General features: G+C 42.3%; 1 protein-coding gene across 1 annotated transcript in view; it reads right to left on the bottom strand.

Annotated features, from left to right (window-relative positions):
• rerg (RAS-like, estrogen-regulated, growth inhibitor) overlaps positions 1–19,742 on the bottom strand; it is a 74,204-nt gene that overhangs the window by 15,166 nt on the left and 39,296 nt on the right. The window contains exon 3 of the mRNA XM_079656030.1: positions 8,008–8,064. Within this exon, the coding sequence (XP_079512156.1) occupies positions 8,008–8,064 (57 nt within the window). The remainder of the gene's footprint in view (positions 1–8,007; positions 8,065–19,742) is intronic.

Raw genomic sequence — 19,742 nt, 5'->3', positions numbered from 1 at the left:
GCTGGAGCAGGAAACGGGCGTTTGTGTGCAAAGTGCAGATGAAAGAGTGCTTTTCAGCTAAATCTAGCATGGTCCTCGCTTTAGAGGAAACTCTATGAAAACAAAAACACTTGATGGCACATCCCTGCACTGAAACAAATCAATTTTCCAACAGGAACACAAGTAATTCCTCAAAAAAAGAAAAGCACATCTGAGCTTGCTAATGAATGAGTAGATGAGAAATGGGGACGAATGGTGAGCTGTAAACACTCAAAGGCATTTTGAATGGAGCCCACATTCTAATCGACCATAATAGGGATTTAATAATGTGTCGACCACTTGATGGGTAATTTCAGTCGGCAGTCTGATTGGTCTCAGACACTATCCAGCTCTGCTTTTATTCCCATAATGCACCTCATGCTGTGCTTTCTTGTTTGTGACATCTCTCGTGGTAATCATAGAGGCATGTTCTCGCTCTTTTCTGCCTTTTTTTTTAAAAAACCACTAAACCATGTACCAATTTATGTTAACACAGTATATGTTGTATAAAGCTAGTGCACCCAGTACCAATACAAAAAGCTCTTTGGGCCTTATTGTTGTGCTCTAAAATGGATCTTTATTTCTGATAACAGGTGGATGTATACTGCCCTGAATTTTCATCTGTGCCATTGTTGAGATGAGTGTTCCTGTTTTGTCCCCTCTCAAAGCACCTGCCGGCCATATGATGTGATGTGCCACAAAGTGCCGGTGAGATTGCGATCATCCTGTCATTACATGAATCGTTGATTGATAAAAAAAGAGAGGAAATGCTCCTGTGTGAGGCAATTGTACTCTGCTGAGATGCTGCACCTCAGTAAAAAAAGAGATGATGTTAAAGAGAGCAACATGTGAGCTCTGCCCTGCGGAGTGAAGCCAGGAAATGAAAAGCACCTTTCAGAGCAGATGTTGTGTCTCTCACAGGGCAGGGAAGTGGCTCAATCTGCATATTATGTGTAGAAGAGCCTGATTTATTGCTCTGGTGAGGGAAACCTACTCTGAGTCAAACCTGAGTGCATCGACCGAGTTGTGCTGTTGTAATAACCTAAATGAATTGAATTCTCTGCCTAAATAATGACTTCATTTCTTATGTTTGTATTTATTTCTTAGTTGTGGTTCTGTTCCTTTGTTTTCAACCTTAGTACAGGGTTGCCAACTCTCACGCATCTGGCGTGTGACACACGCTTTCACTCTCAATCTCAAGCTCTCACGCTGCCCAAACTATTCTCACGCCAAAAACAAGATGAACCGGTGATCGTTTTTGGTTGGTTATTTACAATGTTGAGTTGACAGCTGCTCAAGCTGTCGATCCGCTCCCTCCCCGCCCCCACCACTCTTAACAACGTTAACAGACAGCAAAGCAGTGGGAGCCGGTTGGTCAACCTCCGACCCATATTGCGCATGCGCAGATCTAAGATCCGGTAGAAATGATATAAAAGTAAGTAGGCCAAAATAGAGTCAACGGGTATATGAGAGTGAGAGTGTGTTAATTAATATATTTGGCAGTTTGGAGTAATTCTGTAGATTTGTTTGTGTGTGTGTGTTTCATGTATACAGATGTAGCACTGAATTTCGGACTCCAGCTTACAGCTTCCTGCCTACTACCTGCCAAATACCACTATAGAGCAATGTTAAGGTCTCCCACTATTTTCCAAGAGGGCGTTGCCAGATTTTCAATTTCAGGTTTTAACCAGGAGATGGCGCTTCATTCACAAATACAGAAAGACAAGTTTCATGAACTTTCAGTTGTGTTTTGAAGAGCATTTGAACACATCAATATTTTAGATCAACTAAAGTATATCTAATCTTGTAATTCAATAATATATAGTCTTTATATATTAAATGATCATAATGTAAATGTTTACATTACACTTCTTTATTTGTTGTGCTCATACTTTTACCTTTACAATCGTTTGCTTTAATACGCAGTATATTTTTGTGTTTGCTTCCTCCTGCTCCCTTTCGGACACATACTGTATTATTTATTATTATTATTAATATGAAGATATTATTAAGATAAGATAAGATGTTACTTTATTGATTGAACATTTTAGTTTAGAATGTGCTGTCCCACGGTAATTCAGAAGGCTCACAGGTCACATTCCGACCATTATTTAAAACAATAGGTGCTTTCACACCGTCTACAGTTTGATTTGTATAGAGGGAGCTCTGTCAGTTTTCGAATTACCCATTTGCTTTCGGGGAGCCCTATTTTTCAGAGCACATCCTGCTACTAAATATGTCACACGCACGCTCTGTTGACTGGCGCAGCAGCGCGGATGCGATCAATTGCTATAGAAACACTCTTCTACTAATACAGACGGTGTCACTATGCCGGCGGATGTGGCCGTTGTTGAAGCCTCTTCAGGCTCCGCATCGGCAGGCCTCTCCCTCGGTGTGGAGCTGTCAAGCTCGACCCTAACGCCACTTACAGCCGGCCAACTAACAGTTGTTTTCCGTTCACGTTGTCATTTTTAGACTCCTTCGCTTCTTTGCTTGTGAATCCAAAAGCTGTGACGCTTGGCTGTTTTCGTTTTGCCATATTTTTTTATTACACAGCCAGAGTTAAAAAAATATCAATATGAACATTTCAAATACCGCGCCGGCATCACCGCCATAACCATAGCAACGTAAGTAAGAATGCAGCGCCGCCACGTACAGATGGCAACACCCAGACATATTCACAAATATAAAACAAATATTCAGAAACTGTAATGAACAATAACTATTATTTATTTCAAGAACTGTTATTTACAGAAACTCAACATTTCTAATCTGTGTGACACAAATATGCACGATTGTTTTGGGCTCCCCCTATTTATCTCAAAGTCAGCCATCAGGGGAGCTCCCTCCCTCTCCGGGGGAGCCAAGCTCCCCCTAGCTCCCCCCCATTTCGAACAGTGTCTGTGGCTGAATGGCCAGCGATTAGGTGCGGCGCATTTATCATAGGTGATCAGAGCTAACTGCCTGCCGTCAGATTTCATTTAAAAAACAGATCTGATTTTAAGACTATTTCTGCGTTCATAAAGAATGATAAGAATAATAATAATGCGTATTGAACTGGTTTCATTAATTAGTGAGTTTATTTAACACTAGAACCGCCAATCGGGTCAATTTGTGTGATGTGTGTTGTGTGTGTGCAATGTCACTTTTTTTCAATAAAATATTAAAGTCTCCCAGTCCGTGACTTTTCCTGAAAGTGTGTTATGTAGCACCCTATGTTGTTAAAAATTGCATTCCAATAGCGGGATTTGACGGGTTTAGGTAGGCCTATACAAAAACCTCAGACGATTCTAGTGTTAAGGTAATTAGGTACAGTAGAAGCCCTTTTTTATCAGTAACGAATTTAGCAGTTGAACATAAAAGTCAACTAACTGAGGGTCACTTGCAATGACAGTGTTGTGTCGAACTGTAAGCTTGTCATTCAGAGTAACCTGCCGTTAATTTAGCTGCTGGAGAAGAAAGATCAAGGGGGGAGGGGGGGTGAGAGCTGTTGTTGATGGGCCATTAGTTGTGTAAATACACAGCTGAGAGCTGCCGTTTCATTCAGACTGTTTAAAAAACTGTAACAACGGACTATTTTTCTTAGCGGATGCATGTCAATTTAAATCAATACATACAACTATTTTTTAAATCAATACATACAACTATTTTTTAAAACAATAAAAACGTTTTCTAAATCCATAAAAGCATTTCAATTAATATTGGGAGTCATGTCGTTACTTTGTTGAGAATGTGGCCGTGTAATAAGCGGGATAATTTTCAGCGACTTGTTCCTTATGGGTAAAATAACACCCGTCATGTGTGTAGTAGAGGTGTGTGTGGTTAAAACACTTTCATGAAGTGAAGGAATTTCCTTCTATAAAACAGCTGTGGGCAGCAGTGAGTGTCACGGACATGAATTCATAGATCAAGGCAGACTGGTGCACACACTCTCCTGTCCTGCCAGGCGACACGCCCGTTCTAAGCCGTGTCCCTCACTCCTCACATCCCAAGCATCCCCGAAAAGTGTATTATGTTGTTACATCTCAGATGTTATGTTTCAGTTGTGCTCTGTCTATGTTCAGTGATGCAAACTTGTCACCTTTCGGCGAAATTCGCCGTTTTGAATCCAAAATAAGTCGTTTGTGTGATTCATGTAGATCTGCAATACAAATATTTTTGGGGTATGGGGGGGGCTGGGACCCGGAGTAATCTGCGGCCGTGAGCTGTTATGTGCCATCATGAAACGCATGGTGTTCTTTTTTTATATATTATAATGAAGTACGAGCTGTGTGCTCGAGTCTTCCTGCCTGTCGGCTCTGCTCACGGTGGATGTATAATAAGGCTCTGCTGCTCCGAGATGATGGTCTAGCTTCAGCAGCTACATTACCTACGGGTGCGTTCGTTAATATTAACTGTGCGTCCTGAGTCACTGTGGCACAGACTGAACCGCTGGTGAACAGCTGTTAGAACGGGCCGTTCAGGTGTTCAGAGCAGAGCTCCCTGTCGGAGCGGCAGAGCGTGATGTGCACTGAAAAGTTTTTCTGTGGCAATATTATTTAAGGAATCGTTGAGCTAGCTAACTAGCATACATTGTCACTATCTGCTAACGTTAGCTTTAGCCTTCTATTTCTAATAGTTTTTTTCATAGGCTATAAACAGAGGTGCTATAAGTATATATATATTGTACTTGAGTAAAAGTAGAAGTACTAGGATCTTGTACTTGAGTAAAAGTAGAAGTACTCAGGTCTTGTACTTGAGTAAAAGTAGAAGTACTCAGATCTTGTACTTGAGTAAAAGTAGAAGCACACAGATCTTTTACTAGAGTAAAAGTAGAAGTACTCAAATCTTGTACTTGAGTAAAAGTAGAAGCACACAGATCTTCTACTAGAGTAAAAGTAGAAGTACTCAAATCTTGTACTTGAGTAAAAGTAGAAGCACTCAGGTCTTGTACTTGAGTAAAAGTAGAAGCACACAGACCTTTTACTAGAGTAAAAGTAGAAGTACTCAGGTCTTGTACTTGAGTAAAAGTAGAAGTACTCAGGTCTTGTACTTGAGTAAAAGTAGAAGTACTCAGGTCTTGTACTTGAGTAAAAGTAGAAGTACTCAATTCTTGTACTTGAGTAAAAGTAATAGTCCCAGAGTGTAGGAATACTCAGTTACATTAAAAGTCCTGCATTCAAAATGTTCCTCAAGTAAAAGTAGAAAAGTATTATCATCAAAATATAGTGAAAGTAGCGACAGTAAAAGTAGTCATTGTGCAGATTGGTCCATTTCAGAATAATAGATATGATATGTTTTATAATGATTGATCATGAAAGTGTTCTCAAAGCTGGTAAAGGTGCAGCTAGTTTGAATGACTTTGTATACTGCAGGGTAGCTTGTGGATTTACTCCAGGTGGAACTAAAGTCTGATTTAAAACTTGATTATATTTCACTTAATTAATCCAGATCTGTGAAGTAACTAAAGGTATTAAATACATGTAGTGGAGTCAAAGTACACCATGTACCTCTGAACTGTAGTGGAGTAGAAGAACAAAGTAGCAAAACATTGAAATACTTAAATAAAGTACAAGTATCTCAAAATTGTGCCCAAGTACAGTACTTGTTGAGTTTATGAACTTAGTTACTTTACACCATGTGGCTATAAAGATAAAAAGACTTAAGCCTTGCATAGAGGCACGAAAATATATTTCAAAATGCTCAACAGTGCTGCCAAAATTATAAACTGACTGCTACACAATTTAAAATAAATGCTTTTATATATTTCTATTAGATGTGACTCTTTGGCGTTTCTGTTATTATTAACACTGCTGCTTTAGTTGTTCTGACTGCTAAAATCCTTTGTCATTCCGTGGGGTGGGGGAGCCGGGGGCTCGGATCCTTGTCACCTTTTTCATACCTGATGAGTTTGCATCCCTGTATGTTAAAAAGCCTCAGTCACCTTAATTCATGTAATAAAAACATCTCAGGTCAGTAACACTCAAAGCTAAATTTGCAATACCATGTTCAGCTATGTTACTATTTATAATGTTATTGTTGTTACATCAGAAGATGTACATATTGAAATGATTTCTTAACTTACAGTAGGCTATTTTTTACAATGTGTGTTGGAAGGATTTATTAAATTACAATGAATATTGTCATTGTTGAAGGCTTTTAGAGAAGGGTGAACTATAAGCCTGAATTACATAACATTTTATACCTAAAAACATAAAAGCCACAATAAATAAATCACAATTATTCAAGTTACTTTTACCTCCCGTATTGCTTTCAACCCACCAGCTTTTATGGTGTTGTTACGTCACTAACTGTAAGCTTGTCACATACAGTCTATGGTCACTCAGAGTAACCTACTGTTAATTTAGCTGCTGGAGAAGAAAGATCAGGGGGGGAGGGGGGGAGAGATCTGTGGTTGATGGGCCATTTGTTGTGTAAATACACAGCTGAGAGCAGCCGTTTCATTCAGACTGTTTAAAAAACTGTAACAACGGACTATTTTTCTTAGCGGATGCATGTCAATTTAAATCAATACATACAACTATTTTTTAACTCAATAAAAACATTTTCTAAATCCATAAAAGCATTTCAATTAATATTGGGAGTCATGTCGTTACTTTGTTGAGAATGTGGCCATGTAATAAGCGGGATAATTTGCAGCGACTTGTTCCTTATGGGGAAAATAACACCCTTCATCCAGATGAGGATCCCTCCGCTGCGCGTTGGGATCCTGATCGACCGACGAAGCTCCATTAAAATATACATATTTTTGGTGAATTACTGAGTTTAGGCATGTTAATAACGTTTTAATGAAGTTGAATACAGTATATTCATATGTGTCAGTGATTTCAGGTCAATTCGGCGAACATAAACATAAATGATCGTGGTGAAGATGATGATTAAATTAGGATTAAAAATCGAGAGCCGGGCTGCATTTCCTCCCGTTCGTTTTTTTTTAATAACAAAATTATTTTGTTAAATAACAACATGGTGATGTTTTGTAAATGATTACAAGTCTCTTATTTAGCACAGTAGTATGATATCCGTGACATATGGATCTTAACAAAGTTCCGCTGTACATCCAGCATCCAGCATGACTTTATTTCACATGAGCTCCAGTGTGGAACCCCACTGCACCCCCTGGTGGATCAATGATCCATTGCAGCTGGCTTCATTATAATTACATTTATCTATCACGGGGGCGGTCTCAAGTCAAGCAGGAGGTTTTCCCTTGAGCGAGGGCAGATCACGTACCAATCACGGCCCTCGCGTTTCAAACTGTCTGAAATGAATCGCTACATCTGTAGGCCTCTCATGATAATTAATTGTGTTGGATACATTTTCCCGGAAATTATTGCGATAAACGATAATATTATCGGCACCGTTGTATGACCATTTTAGACTACTGACATAATGATAATATATAATAAAAATCAAGTACATCCTTTCAAACTGCTAGTCTTTATAAATGGCAATTTATCGAGTTCATTTTTATTTATCGTACGATAAGTCATTTAATTGTTTATCGCGACAGGCACACAATAAAACAGTGGAAAATGTGTTTGACTTTCATTAGTGAATGAAACTTTGTGCCCTTTATAATCTGTGTCCAATATTCTGTATTTGTATATATTGTATATATATCCTATATATATATGCTAAGGTCCCGCATATGTGTGATTAAACCCATGATATCAAAATCTCACTCCAGCCAGGTACCCAAAGTTGGCAACCCTGCCTTAGTATAGCAAACACATTTATAATAAGTAGTTGTATATCTGTAAATATAAATTAATATTTGTAAAAGGATCCTTAGCTCTCTTGTTAAGTGATGAATGAGATTAATATGAGTCTCATATCTGAATGCTAAATATTAAGCTAAGACGAGCAGGTGGGTAGCTAAACTCATCATAAATGCAAAAAATAGCTAGGCTAGCTCGAAAGTGTTATAGTTAAAAATCATTAACACAGGTTAGAATAGTTATAGAACCAGATATGTTGTTGTCTTACCAAGGGTCGGGTCGTACTCCCAGATGAAGCGTCTGGTCAGAAATCTCACCACCAAAGCTGCAGAAAAAAAAGAAAAACATGTTCAAAGTATGTAAACAGTTCCATACAACTTAGCATGTTAGTCTAGGTCAGTGGTTCCCAACCTTTTTTCCCAAGAGCCCCCCCAAATGACTACTGTTGGAAGTTGCGCCCCCCCCCCAACACCAGACACACATAGGGGGGGGGGGGGGGGGGGCGCAACAGCGGTAATTAAGGTTTAAAAGTCTCAAAAATGCTACAACTACTGTCACAAACTGGATGAATGTGAAGTATTTTGTTAAAGGAGGATGAAAGCGTAATTAAGGAGCACTATTGGAGTGTAGGGGTGCAACAACTAATCGACTTAATCGATTAAAATCGATTACCAAATTAGTTGGCATCTAATTCAGTCGTCGATTCGTTGGTGACGTCATCACATGTGTTCTACACCCCGTTAAGCTCCAACGTTATCGCTCTTTTGTATGGGTACAGGAGACATTTAAAAACATATGTTATGTATTATTGCTACATAAACATTATATCGCAGTCTTAGTGTCGCCAACTCAGTTTCTAATAGGCAATATGACTACAAAATGCGTCTATAATGTATTTTCGATCTTCCGAATTCAGACGAGCGATCTCTCCCCCGCCTGCTTGCGAGGGGGCGGGGCAGTTTACACACACACGCAGGAGATGGCGGAGAGAACGCGCTTCGAGGTGTGGTTAAACTTTATCCGTCTCGATGTGGACAATGCTCGTTACCAAAATTGCAATAACAGTTTATCATATAAAGGCGGTAAAACGAGCAATTTGTCTAAACATTTAGCAAAAGTGCACCACATTCAGACGGAGAAATGCACCGGGTTCGGCTGTCTTTCTAGTAGCTCTGTAGCCCCTTCCAAGAGTAACCTTTCCACGTCAGGTGTTATGTATGCTAGCAGCAACACGCAGAGTTAACTCAGTTATAAAAACATAGGTTAATGATTAGAGGTAACTGAATTAGTTATTTTGTTAAAGTTTCAGCTATTCTGTTTACAGTTCTGTCATCACATTATTTAATATGATTTGTTAAAACATTGTTGTTTCTTTTGATGTGAAATATTATGCATTTAATTAAAATAAAAAGCAATGTTAGTTTTGTTCACAATTTGTTGAGTTAGTTTACCTTATTTCTTGTCAAAAGAACCGTTAATACTATCGTTGAAAGGACCGGATCGATAAGCAGTATTGATATAAGTAGTAGTACAGTTAAAACCTTAACGATCCGATTAATCTATCGATTAATCGTTTCATTAATCGATAGATTAATCGATTATCAAATTAGTTGTTTGTTGCAGCCCTATTGGAGTGACTTGGATGGTTATTGGACTCGGGATTAAATCATTTGGATTCCCGCTGTATGAAGAAATTAAAGAACGGCGCGGAAGTGGAAACAATTCACAAAGGGATTAAACTGTTTAAAACACATGCTCAAAGTCAGCCTGATTTTGCCGATGTGTTTATGTGGATTCAAAAGTCGTAAATAATCTACAAAATGGAGGAGACCGATCTGATCGGAGCAACTGTGACAAATAATCCAACTGAAACCGGCATGGACAATGACTATGTTTTAAAAATGCGCTTATCCAGAAAAGCCTGGTTTGGACACTTTATGGGCAGAAGAAACATTTCTATTCAAGAAAGAATTATACATTTCTGTCTTTTTATGCCTTTATTAGCTACTAACTTGAATTGTTATTCAAATTAATTAATCAATTATTTTTTATATTTTTATTGTAATGTAGAGACAAGGCTTTTCGTGACGATCATGTATTGCTTTACAATTATATGTAAAAAATAAAATAAAACAAAATAAAAAAAAGTCTAAATATGATATTTGGCCTCAAATCATCTGAGGCCTGGTGCCCCCCCCTGCGATCTTTGGTGCCTCCCCAGGTTGGGAACCACTGGTCTAGGTCTAGTCATGGACTCTGACCTGAGTTTAAACAGTCACATTAAAACAATCACTAAATCAGCCTACTATCACCTAAAGAACATATCTAGGATTAAAAGAATAATGTCACAGCAGGATTTTGAAAAACTTGTCCATGCTTTTATCTTCAGTAGACTGGACTACTGTAATGGTGTCTTCACAGGTCTCACTAAAAAATCTATTAGAAAGCTGCAGCTGGTTCAGAACGCCGCTGCTCGAGTCCTCGCTAACACTAAGAAAGTGGATCACATCCAGTGGCGGCCGCCCCCCCATCTTCTCACATGTTTGATTGTCATTAAAAAGAAAACATTTAAAAATATATATATATATTTTTTATTTTTTATTTTTAATGAACAAGGTAAATATTATATAGTTGGTATCAGTAAAATGTATAATCTACAATAACATCTTGTTTAAAATTGTTTTACGATGTCTAAAGTTACTGATAAGTCACATGTTTCCTGCCTGGCTGCAGAGCAGCAGCAGCCAACAAGCTGACTGTTGCTATCTGTAAACTATGCCGCCGAAACATAATTTCAGCCAATCAGCGTCGTCAGATCTGATGCTCGAAGGGCGCCCTGTCAGCACCCAGGCCTGTGTGTCTGTGAGTTCTTTGGACTCGTATCCAAGGTGACGCTACAGTATAGTTGATGAGGATGGCTGCGTCTGCAGGTGGAGACTCCGGTGCTAGTGGATCGCTGTAGCTTTAGATTAACATTGACATGCTTATTGCAGTTGTAGGGGCAATGCCTGTAGCACCATGGAGCATATGTGTGGGCTGGACCTGTAGGGTAATTTACAGGAAAGGAGTGATCAGAGGGTCGAGTTGTCGATTCTTGTTCAGTTGTCATCTTCCTCACCCTCTCAGACTTTAAGTTGCGCGCGCTGCTAAAGAGACGCGCTACCATGGAAACCAAACAATGATGTAGCTGTATTAAAGTCGAGTGGAAACAGTCGTGAGTAAATCTGATTTTGTCAGAAATCGGGAGGAATGCGGGAGAAATATAACCACGGGAGGAAACCGGGAGAGGGCAATGCAATCGGGAGTCTCCCGCGAAAATCGGGAGGGTTGGCAAGTATGACACACGCACACACACACACACACACACACACACACACACACACACACACACACACACACACACACACACACACACACACACACACACACACACACACACACACACACACACACACACACACACACACACACACACACACACACACACACACACACACACACACACACCATGTTCGTATTTAGTCTCCTTATTTTAAATGGGAATGCAATCATTTGAGTGTTCCCAAAGCACCAGTGTTCTGCAGATTGTGTGGGCCTACTGTTGCACAGTTTTGGAAGATTCATAGCTAACCTCCCTGAAGATTATGGATTATCTCATATTTGTAAGCCTCAATTTGTCCTTCCCCCCCCCTCTAACATCACCAGAAGTCATAATTTAAGGGGTCATTTCTCAAAAATGTCTTCCGGGGGAGGATCCCCCCGGACCGCCCTAGTATGGTTTGGTCACCATAGCCCCACCAAAAATATTTTCCATCAGCCGCAACTGATCACATCACTCCTGTTCTGAAATCTTTACACTGGCTTCCTGTGTGTCAAATAATAGACTTCAAAATAATGCTGCTGGTTTATAAAGCTTTGAATGGTTTAGGCCCAAAATACATTTCTGACCTGCTGCTAAATTATGAACCATCCAGAACTCTCAGGTCTTCAGGGTCTGGTCAGCTTTCTGTCCCCAGAGTCAGAACTAAACATGGAGAAGCAGCGTTCAGTTATTATGCTCCAAATATCTGGAACAAACTCCCAGAAACCTGCAGGTCCGCTGCAACTCTTACTACTTTTAAATCCAGGCTGAAGGCTTTTCTTTTTGTCGCTTTCAATTGATATATTCATATCTTAAACTGCACTGTAACTTTTATTATCTTTGCTTTTTGATGCCATTTTCTTAATGTCTTTCATTTTTGTAAAGCACTTTGAATTGCCTTGTGTTGAGTCCCCCCAAAGGCAGTTAAAGTTGGGGTTAAAGTCCCCTCGTAGGTGTCACGATTTTTATGTTATGTCACGGTTTTAGTTTTGTATGTCTAGGTTTGGGTTTATTTTGCTGTAATGTCCTCCCTGTCGTTAGTTTCCCTGGTGTGTCTAATTGTGTTCACCTGTTGCCCTTGTGTTTCTCCCTCCTTTACCCAGCTGTTTCTTGTTCCTTGATTACCCCTCCCTGTATCTAGTCTTGTCTCTTCCTGTGTTCCCCTGTCAGTTGATTGTTTGTCTTTACCTTTCCTGTCACCCTCCATGTTTGACTGTCGGTTTTGTTTGGATGCTTATGCTACGGATTTATGGATGTTACAGTAGGTTCTTTCATGCTACAGATTTCTCGATGTTAAGTTCTTTCTTGTTTTCTATTGTCTACAGCTTTTTTGGTAAATAAAGCTCGCCTTTTGTTATTTTACCTTTTTTGTATTTTTTTAAAACTGCATTTGAGTCCTAAAATTCCCGGACCCTGACAGAATGAACCGACCCGCTTTGGACTCAGCAGATTCAGCTTTTTTGATGCTACAGGCGGAACGTCTTGGGTACTCTCTGGAATACATTTTGTATGCGTGGTATGACGCCTCATCTATACGGGGTAGAGTGGCTGCTTTGAAGGAGGCACGCCAGGAGGTTGCTGCTCTCAAGTTCCCTCTCAAGTCACCTCTCAAGTCTCCTCTCGAGTCACCTCTCAAGTCCTCTCTCGAGTTCCCTCTCAAGTCCCCTCTCGAGCCCCCTTTCAAGTCCCTTCTCAAATCCCCTCTCAAGATCCTTCTCAAGATCCTTCTCAGGTCCCCTCTCAAGTCTCTTCTCGAGTCCCCTCAAGTCTCTTCTCGAGTTCCATCTCGAGTCTCCTCTGGATTCCCGACCCAATGTCCTGGTCCGTTGGAGGTTCCGCTGGGGGTCCTGCCAACTCCATGTCCTTTCCCGTTGGGTGTCCCGCCGACTACTCTTCTGCCGGGGGTCCTGCCAACCCTATGTCCTGTCCTGTTGGGGGTCCCGCCGACTACTCTTCTGCCGGGGGTCCTGCCAACCCTATGTCCTATGCCGTTGGCGGTCCTGCCGACTACTCTTCTGCCGGGGGTCCTGCCAACCCTGTGTCCTGTCCCGTTGGGGGTCCCGCCGACAACTCTTCTGCCGGGGGTCCTGCCAACCCTATGTCCTGTCCTGTTGGGGGTCCCGCCGACTATTCTGCCGGGGGTCCTGCCAACCCCATGTCCTGTTCCGTTGGAGGCCCTACCGTCACCTTTCTCGCCGGGGGTCCTGCCAACTCCTTGTCCTCTTCCGTGGGGGATCCTGCCAACACCTGTCCCGCCGGGGGTCCTGCCTACTCCTTGCCCTGTTGCGTTAGTGGTCCAATCGACACCAGCCCTTGCTCCATCCAGGGTGCCATTGACACCAGCCCAGGTCATGTCCAGGATCCCGTCTACGCCTGTCCCACCGGCTCCGGTCCCTGTCCGGCCGACACCGGGTCCTGCCCAGCCTCCGGAGCTGTGCAGTCTTCGCCCTCGAGCCCGGCCCCCTGAGTGCCGCGGCCTTCGCCCTCAAGCCCGGCCTCCTGAGTTCCCCAGCCGTGGTCTTCGCCCTCGAGCCCGGCCCCCTGACTCCTCGAACTCTGCGTTGCCCCCGGACCATCCGCCCGAGACCCCCTCCTCGAACTCTGCCTTGCCCCCGGGCAGTCCGCCCGAGACCCCCTCCATGGACTCTGCCTTTCCCCCGGGCCGTCCGCCAGAGATCCCCTCCAGTGACTCTGCCTTGCCCCCGGTTCGCCTGCCCGAGACCACCTCCTGTTTCTCTGCCATGCCTCTGGGCTGTCAGCCCTGGGCTGTTTTGTGCCTTTTGTTATTTTACCTTTTTTGTCTTTTTTTTAAAATTGCATTTGATTCCTAAAATTCCCGGACCCTGACAGTAGGTGGTTAAAGTTTTGTGCCGTTTTGGTTTTAAATGAGTGTTTTTAAATGCCATTTTATATCATTGCTTTTAAATGGGTGTTTTTAGATATCATTTCAAAATATGTTTCGTAAATGCTATTAATGTATTTCATTTTTGTAAAGCACTTTGAATTGCCTTGTGTTGAAATGTGCTATATACATGGGGCTAAGCCGGCGAGCTAGTTCAGGCAGTCAACTCGAGCACTTATGCTGCATTCATACATAACGCCCCTTGCCACTCTGCAACCAACCAAACAGAGTCTCCTTAATATGTCGCTCTATTTAACCTGCCAGTTCTCTCTCCATGCATTGCTTGCTGCTGCTATTGCCGCAGCTACCTTTACGTCGCTGCTGCTTGCCTGCTGTGTTCACTTGCTATTGCTGCGTTCATGTTCCTGCTGCTGTGTTTCATGTTGCTGCTGCTCGCCTGCCGGTGCTGGCCTTGCAAATGTCTATTGCAATCGTCTATTGCAATCTCCGACTCTGGAACCGAATCATCATACGCAAGAAGCCGTAAGAAATGCCTCATTCACGAAACACAGGCTAGCGCAGAGCATGGTTCAGATGCCGCTGGAACGAGCCACAGCTCCTGCACGACACACATCCCGGGGTCCCTTCCGTCCTCATCTGGAGTAGCTTTTAATATCCTTTGGGCCAGAGGAAGTCCTGAGTTCTACGCCAGCTCCGGTAACAACCCCTCTCTTGTGTGTCAGCTAAGAGTTGCACTGTCTCTCGGTCGGCGGGTATTTACATTTTTTTTTTTTTTTTTAAATTAAAAAAGGCAGGAGCAAGCTGACTCCGCCATTCCCAAGTACCTGCCATCCTGTTATACCTTCTTTAAGTTAAATCAGCGCTTGAAGCCTTTAATTCCACAATATATTCCCGTGAACAAACTCGATTCCCTCTGCCTGCAATGTAAACAAATGTTTCTACTTCCACGTTCAACCACGTTGTGCCGCTGACGTCACACCCCCAAGGATTCTGGGAATCGGAGTCCCAGATCCAGCCACGAGTTCTCGCTTCCTGCCCCCTGCAGCAATAATTCCTTAGGAATCGCATCTAGCAGGTATATAATACTATTCTGCATAAGCAATGATTTTTATGGAAATAAAAGTAAGTCATATTTGAGGCAATTATACAGAAGTTGTAAGTGTATAAGTATTTATACTATTATTAATCAATTAAATTAATCAGTTTCCGGTGAATATGAAGGGAAGCTCGATACATTTTTGACCATGATTTTAGACTTCAATCTCTTCTACAGTATCTCTTCTATGAATACCATGAATCCTTCTCTGCCAAGCGGCCATGTACATTTAAACACCCACCAAAGAAGAGTTTTTTTCCTACAGGAATTAAGCTCTACCTGCAATATTCTGCCCCCTCGCTGGGTGTGCCTCAGGAGGCTTCATGCCCCAAAAATTTTCCAAGCTCTTTCTAATCACAGATGTTGACCTTATCACAGGCTTAAATCAGGTTGTGTTGGCTCCCAGGGAACCATGTATGTTGAAATCCGCACACAAGACTGAAGTTTGCACTGAAGGAGCCAGGAGTATTACACGTGCTGCTATTTAAACATTTAAAAACATGACAGGCCCCTAGCCTAGTGCTAGGAGGAATTATTCTAGCAACGTTTCTTTATTGAGCCGTTAGTTCCAAAAGATTATTCTGTCAAGAGTATTAATAACTACTAAAGATTTTCCCGTTTCTATGCTCTATAGATGATATGGCAGGTAAAGCAGACATCCCATATGCCTCTGTGGCATATATATTTTTAAGTTTTACACTCAAACGTGCATTTGGTTGCCGTAGTAGCCCACGTTTCTTTGACACCTCGTCAGAAGCATTAAGCTGGATCCTCTGCAATACCTGCAAGCACCCCTTGGTGTCCATCTTTTAACCATTTCCTAGTAATTGACTTTCCCAGTTAAAACAGCTAGGCCTACCTCTTTCAGAACAGGAACTGGAAGCCCTTCCACACGTCTAGAATTATCGGTATCATTCTCGATAGTGTGCTGATGCAAGCTTCACGTTCACACCTACTTGTTTAGCTATTGAATCGGTCCCTGTAGCGTTAACCCCTTGATGCGGTTCGTTGGATCGATGTGGAAGCAGTCCGATACCTCTGCTCCGCTTAAAAGAGGTGGTCTCGGGTCGCTCGCGAGTAAACTCCAGAGCGGTCATTGCTGGTGTGACGTAGTCCGCATCAAAACATGGGAAACAGCTATTTGCGCGTCATCGCCTTGTTTTGCTATCTATGCTGTGTGCAACATCCAGTAACCTATAGGGTCATGCATTCATTCTGGTGACTGCTTACCTCACCGGTCCCCTGTGTACAGAGAAAGGCAGTGGTACAATCTCATCAGAGCCACCTGTCATTGGTGAAACCTCCTCACTGCATAACGTCTCATTTTATGTGTTATGTTTTTAATGCACGTCGTCTGATTTATAATCCTATTTGCCGGCCGCAGAGACTGTTGATACACTCTCCAGATTAACAGCAGTATGAGAATAACTGCCAATGCGCTATGATGCAGGCTACTGTAGAAATTGCGGGATGTGCATTTTATCTGCTTAATTAATGTCCTGCATTGTCGAAAAAGCATCTCCGTACAATGACTTTAGTTTACAGTTCATAGTCCGTTTGAGGTTGCCTGGGTGACACAAACCCAAGCTTCTGCAGATGAAACGATGTAATACACTTGTGTTTGGTGTAAAGACGCGGACCATTCGGCATGAATGCAATCTTAGAGATGGTCATTTCTCGGATCTTGGTCCTTAGCCCCTCTGCGACGATTGGAATGTTTTGTTCATTCTTTTATAATGACCTTGTGGTGTCTTCAGATCCTCTCTAGTTACTTACAGATGCTGCGCCTTCTGCTGGTACGGGGGATTTCACAATGAGTGGTTTGCCCCACCAGCTGGCCATGCCCTTTGTTCAACCAAATGACTCTGGATCTACACGTCAAGCCCCTCAAGGATTTCCCATATTCTGCCTCCAACCAAGAGCATGATTCAAAGCATACAATTCAGCTTGGTACTTTATCTTCTTCTGTCCCAACCTCCTCTGTGTACTTATGCAATAGATATAATAGTTGTTCATGCATTAATTGCATTTTCTTCAAATCCTGCATCTTCAAGTGCTAAGTATAAAGCCAAGCTAGAGTTCATTCATTTGCTCCTCAAGGGCCAAGGCACGTCCTCCACGCAATAAATACTGCCTCTTAACTTTGCACCCGTGCAAAGGTTAATGTATAAGTTCAGGCAAGGGCTTTCACTATACATTGATAAACGTCAGATCCAGTTGTCACAGCTTTCTATTGGTTTCTTAGGTGGCGAATATACACAGCCCTCTCACCTTTTAATCCTCAGCATAATCTCGCCCTTACTCAATTAACTTTGTAGATCAAATATACACACTGTTTTGAAACATTCAATGTCTGACAGTTCTGTTTGGGGAGTCACGGAACCCCGAATAATCATTGCTAAAACAACACTGTTTTCTTTATCCTTTATCTTCCATGGTGAACTTCTCGCACCATTGCCCTCCGACACATGGGTCGGCACCCATGTTTATTCGATGGCTGCAAACCCAACGACGAGGGTTCTCCTCCAAGCTGCGTGATCTCTGCCTAAGCTGCGACCTGCCCCCAGATCGCTATTCCCACTGTTTAAGAATCTGTGCAGCCACAATTGCAGCTCTCCGCCTCCCTCAACCCTGAGTATCCTGGGCCGTCGGTCATCTTCTGCCCACCAGCGCTATATCATGCTTCACAGGAATGAGATCCTTTCAGCACAAACAACCATGAACTCTTGCATTACTAGATGAATGAGTAAACGTTCAAACATGTATATCTGTAGGATTCTGTTATTGCACACCAGGTGGTTGCTGGGTTAGATTATATTTATTTCATTATAGTATATTCCCCTCATAAATGCATGCTTGGGGGGGTATGCTCATTATCGCTGCTTCAAGACTAGATACAGCAGTCTCGATAGGTAGTATATTCCCCTCAAAGCCGCTGTGCTGGGGGGGAATGGCTTTTCAGGGGCTGTACCCGGGCCTTCACATAGCAGTCACTAGGTAGTATATTCCCCTCAAAGCTGCTGTGCTGGGGGGGAATGGCTCTTCAGGGGCTGTACCCGGGCCTTCAAATAGCAGTCATTAGGTAGTATATTCCCCTTAAAGCTGCCGGGCTTAAGGGGGATGGCTTTCGGAGCGTTCCCGGGCCTTCACATAGCAGTCTCGCTCGGTAATATATTCCCCTTAAAGCCACTGTGCTTAGGGGGAATGGCCACATGGCAGTTCGCCAGGCACTCTACTTATCAGATTTACATCACCAGCGTCAGGCTCGGGCTACGTAGTTTTGGGGGATAGTATCTAATCTCCACACAGTTTTGGGGGTTAGTATCTAATCTCCACGCAGTTTTGGGGGTTAGTTATTTGATCGTCACTCATCGTGCCATGTATATGGAGTGATGATGCCCGAGCCTAGTCGCCAACCTCAACTATATGCTGCTTCTACTAAACATGTTAAAGAAACACGTGAGTTGTCGGACTGAAATGGGGCGAAGCCTGCGAGCTAATTCAGGCAGTCAACTTGAGCACTTATGCTGCATTCATACATAACGCCCCTTGCCACTCTGCAACCAACCAAACAGAGTCTCCTTAATATGTCGCTCTATTTAACCTGCCAGTTCTCTCTCCATGCATTGCTTGCTGCTACTATTGCCACAGCTACCTTTACATCGCTGCTGCTAGCCTGCCCCACCACCACCCCAGCTTCCACCCCAGCTTCCACCTGTAGGCTCGGGGTTAGTTATTTGATCATCACTCATCGTGCCATGTATATCTATGGAGTGATGATGCCCGAGCCTAGTCGCCAAACTCAACTATATGCTGCTTCTTTTATTTATTTTATTTATTTTACCTTCATTTAACCAGGATAAGTCTCATTGAGATTAAAAATCTCTTTTTCAAGAGAGTCCTGGCCCAAGAATGATAACAGCTCAGTTTCAGACAGTTTTACAGTTACAAACAATTAAAAAACACACAATCACAACACAGTCATACACCAAGTTTAGGCAAAGCATTTACAGACACAGCGGCCTGCTTCGAGGTCAGTTAAAGTTGCTTTGAGTGTTTCTAATGAGACCAGCTCTCTGAGTTTCAGCTCAGTTTGAAGCAGGTTCTAATAAACATGTTAAAGAAACACGTGAGTTGTCTGACTGAAATAAACTTGCCTTGCCGTGCCTGCTCTCCAGAATGTTTACTGTATATGTTGCCTCAAGTGTGGATTTACCTCTATGATAATCCAACAAAGGGGCAGGTACAGTAATATAAGATTTGTCTTCTTCCTGCTCCTTTTCGGTCAATGGTGTGTTTATAGAGACATGTTTTGTTAATGATTGTTTTACTTTAAGATTTGCATACCATGAACGGAACTAATATGAAATGAAACTTGATGTGCTGCTCAGTGAATAAAAGTGCAGATCATATCAGGCTGTATTCCTAATATCCATATCCACTGACAACATGTCTACTTCAATAGTTAATCAGCTGTGGATGACCACTAAGAGGCCACAAGAGCCAAACCACTTTCACATGTCTCATCTAATGCTAATACTCATTTGAACAGTTCCAGATCATTCAGGCGGAGTTCAAACGCCTTCAGGATCCAACATCGTCTCTCTTAATGAGCTGCTTCTCTTACATGGGGAAACAATGCTGCTCTTTACAGCATCAGCCTTCATTACAAAAGCAGAACAA

The sequence above is a fragment of the Notothenia rossii genome (genome assembly GCF_949606895.1).
Source record: "Notothenia rossii genome assembly, chromosome: 10".
Taxonomy (NCBI): domain Eukaryota; kingdom Metazoa; phylum Chordata; class Actinopteri; order Perciformes; family Nototheniidae; genus Notothenia; species Notothenia rossii.
The sequence above is the reverse complement of the archived record's forward strand: the minus strand, read 5'-3'. Positions and strand labels throughout refer to the sequence as shown.